At 48.9% G+C, this 2,600-nt stretch overlaps 1 protein-coding gene across 1 annotated transcript in view; it reads right to left on the reverse strand.

Moving 5' to 3' along the window:
- Positions 1 to 1,092: 1,092 nt before the first annotated feature.
- UCMA (upper zone of growth plate and cartilage matrix associated) overlaps positions 1,093 to 2,600 on the reverse strand; it is an 11,292-nt gene continuing 9,784 nt past the window's right edge. Inside the window, exon 5 of the mRNA XM_006729058.2 lies at positions 1,093 to 1,995. Within this exon, the coding sequence (XP_006729121.1) occupies positions 1,898 to 1,995 (98 nt within the window). The 3' untranslated portion in view covers positions 1,093 to 1,897. The remainder of the gene's footprint in view (positions 1,996 to 2,600) is intronic.

The raw sequence follows: 2,600 nt of genomic DNA on the forward strand, positions 1-2,600 counted from the left end.
AGCGCATCATGCCGCAGAAAAATTGGGCACTGCTTTGGCTTTTGTTGTGCTGGGACTTGGGCCCCAAGCCTGAATCTCCAAAGTGTGAATCCCAGGACTCCTGAGAAGAGAACGGCACCGCTTTTCCACCTGCCCAGGTGATAGCGTTTAATGATAGAGTTTGCCCTGTGGCCTCAACCTTCCCAAGGCCAGTTCAGCTGCTTGGAGTTCACGTGAGAAAATACAGTGCTGACTGTAGATGAGGTGATTCGGAATATGCATGATTGCTTAATCACTAGATTTTATCAGCCTTTTAAAAGATTACTTAAAAATACATGCATTCGTTACAAAATGGCCTGCTCTAATAAATCGTCCCACCTCTGGTGGAGTATTTTACCACAGCTGAGCAGCTTTTCCTTAAAGCAAAGTCACCCTATGCTGCCCTGGGATCCCAACCTCAGAAGCAGGCTGGACTAGCCGGCCAGGGACCCAGGTCTCAGGGGAAGCAGAGGGCTCAGGGTGGGGACAGGGTGATGGCTAAGAGGGGGTGCTTGTACTTCATCTAGAGTCCTCTGTATCTTCTAATATACTGTGGCCCCACAGAGGTGCCTGCTGCAGTTGTTCTTGATTGTTCTGCATTCTTAGTGGGGAATTCCTGAGGGTAGAGCAACGATAAAGTAGGATAGATGATGAGTCTGGGGCAGGAGGCAGGGTGGTTGGGAGAGAAGAAAGGGGCACTGTTAGAAGCTGAGTTGGGTTCCCCCCCCCTTAATTCAGTATGACTGGTGTCCTTCTAAGAAGCTAGAGCATGAGACTCTTGATCTTGAGTTTCTGAGTTTGAGCCCCACACTGGGTGTAGAGTTGACTTTAAAAAAAAATAAAGTGCTATCAAGAAGGGAAGAGACACAGAGGGAAGACGATGTGAAGACACAAAGGAAAAGGCCCTATGACAACAGACACGGAGATCGGAGTGATGCTGCCACCAGCCAGGGAGTCCTGGAGCCACCGGAAGCTGCAGCAGACAAAGCAGGATCCTCCCCTAGAGAGAGGGAGCACACAAGGCTCTGCTGACACCTTGAATTTGGACTTCCAGCCTCCAGAACTGTAAGAGAATCCATTTTTATTGTGTCAAGCCACCCAGTTTGTTACACGATGCTATGGCAGCTTTAAGCTAAGGCCTACAGGCACTAGGAGGAGAAGTGAGGTAACACCAAAGCTAAATTTCTTCTGCTTTATAGTTTTGGTTACAGCTGGCCTTGCTGTAACCCTCGCTTCTGATTCGATGCAGTTAAGAAACCACAGTTGAACCTTGAGACTCTTCAGACATGAGGAAGCATCTGGGCTCAGTAACCATCCCAGAGAATGGTCTTAACCTGAACAATTGTGTTAACATTTCTTTTTCACTTGTGTGACTTGCTGAGACAGACTGAGAAGATCATGAGCAATACTCCTTGAGTTCAGGCTTTCAAATGCCTAAGTCAGTGAGAGTAATGTGTCAGTCAGGTTCAGGGAGACAAGTTGGCATGACTCAGTTTGAGATTTCAGAAGAGGATACACAGTGTCGACTCAGCCCTTTTATTTCTAAGCTGTAAGCAAACGTCATCTTTTCTCTTTATTGTGATCCTTTTCTTTGTCTACAGGACAGGAATCATACTGTGGGAACAATGGCTAAGTAAGGGGAAGTCACTGTAGGTTTGGTGCTAGGAGGCCCCACAGGTGTTTGCCCACCTCAGAAAATCATCTGCAAAGAAGCGAAAGCCAGGGCATCTTAATCCATCAGAGCAAAAGGCATGTGTGTTTACCACAGCAGGCCCCGAGTTGAGACCCTTGGAAGGGGCCTGTTTGTGCGGAAGCATTCAAATATCTGGGGTGGGTATGTGAGTTTCAGGCTCCATCGTCTTGGTCTGTCAAGATGAGGTCAGATGCGGTGGCGGTTTTGGAGATATGATGGGTACAGGCCGTCATAATGCCACTGGCGCCACTGCTCAATAGCTTCCCGGCTTCTCTCTTCCTGTTCTGGGGAGCAGAGGTAAAATGGTCGTGTTAGCATGGAGAGGATTCTGAGCTGAGGAGAGCCACCAAGCTCTTGACAGCCATCAACCCAAACTGCCTACCCTCTGGCGACATGAACAAACTGTGCCAAATAGAATGTCTGAGTTGAAAGACCTAACAGAACAGTGAGTCGAAAGGTCTCACTTTGGGGGCCAAGCGCTGGCAGGAGACGGAGCTGGTAGCCAGTAGAGCCAAGATCAAAATCTGTGTCTCGGTCCTGTGCTCTTTCCCCTGCACAGCCAGCAAAGCGGGGAGAGGTAACAACTGGCTCAAAGAGGTGACAACTAAGAAACGAAGTACGAAGAGAACAGAACAGGAACGAAAAGAGACGACAGTCTTTATGGTTGAAAAAATACATCATGGAAGGAAATAACTGTCAACGTCAAGGGATGGCGTTATGAGTAATTTTTTCTCAGGCTTTAAAAATAAAATTATGGGGCGCCTGGGTGGCTCAGTCGTTGGGCGTCTGCCTTCGGCTCAGGTCATGATCCCAGGGTCCTGGGATCGAGCCCCGCATCAGGCTCCCTGCTCAGCGGGAGGCCTGCTTCTCCCTCTCCCACTCCTCCTGC

Source organism: Leptonychotes weddellii, chromosome 5 (assembly GCF_054177405.1).
Source record: "Leptonychotes weddellii isolate Sample4059 chromosome 5, ASM5417740v2, whole genome shotgun sequence".
Taxonomy (NCBI): Eukaryota; Metazoa; Chordata; class Mammalia; order Carnivora; family Phocidae; genus Leptonychotes; species Leptonychotes weddellii.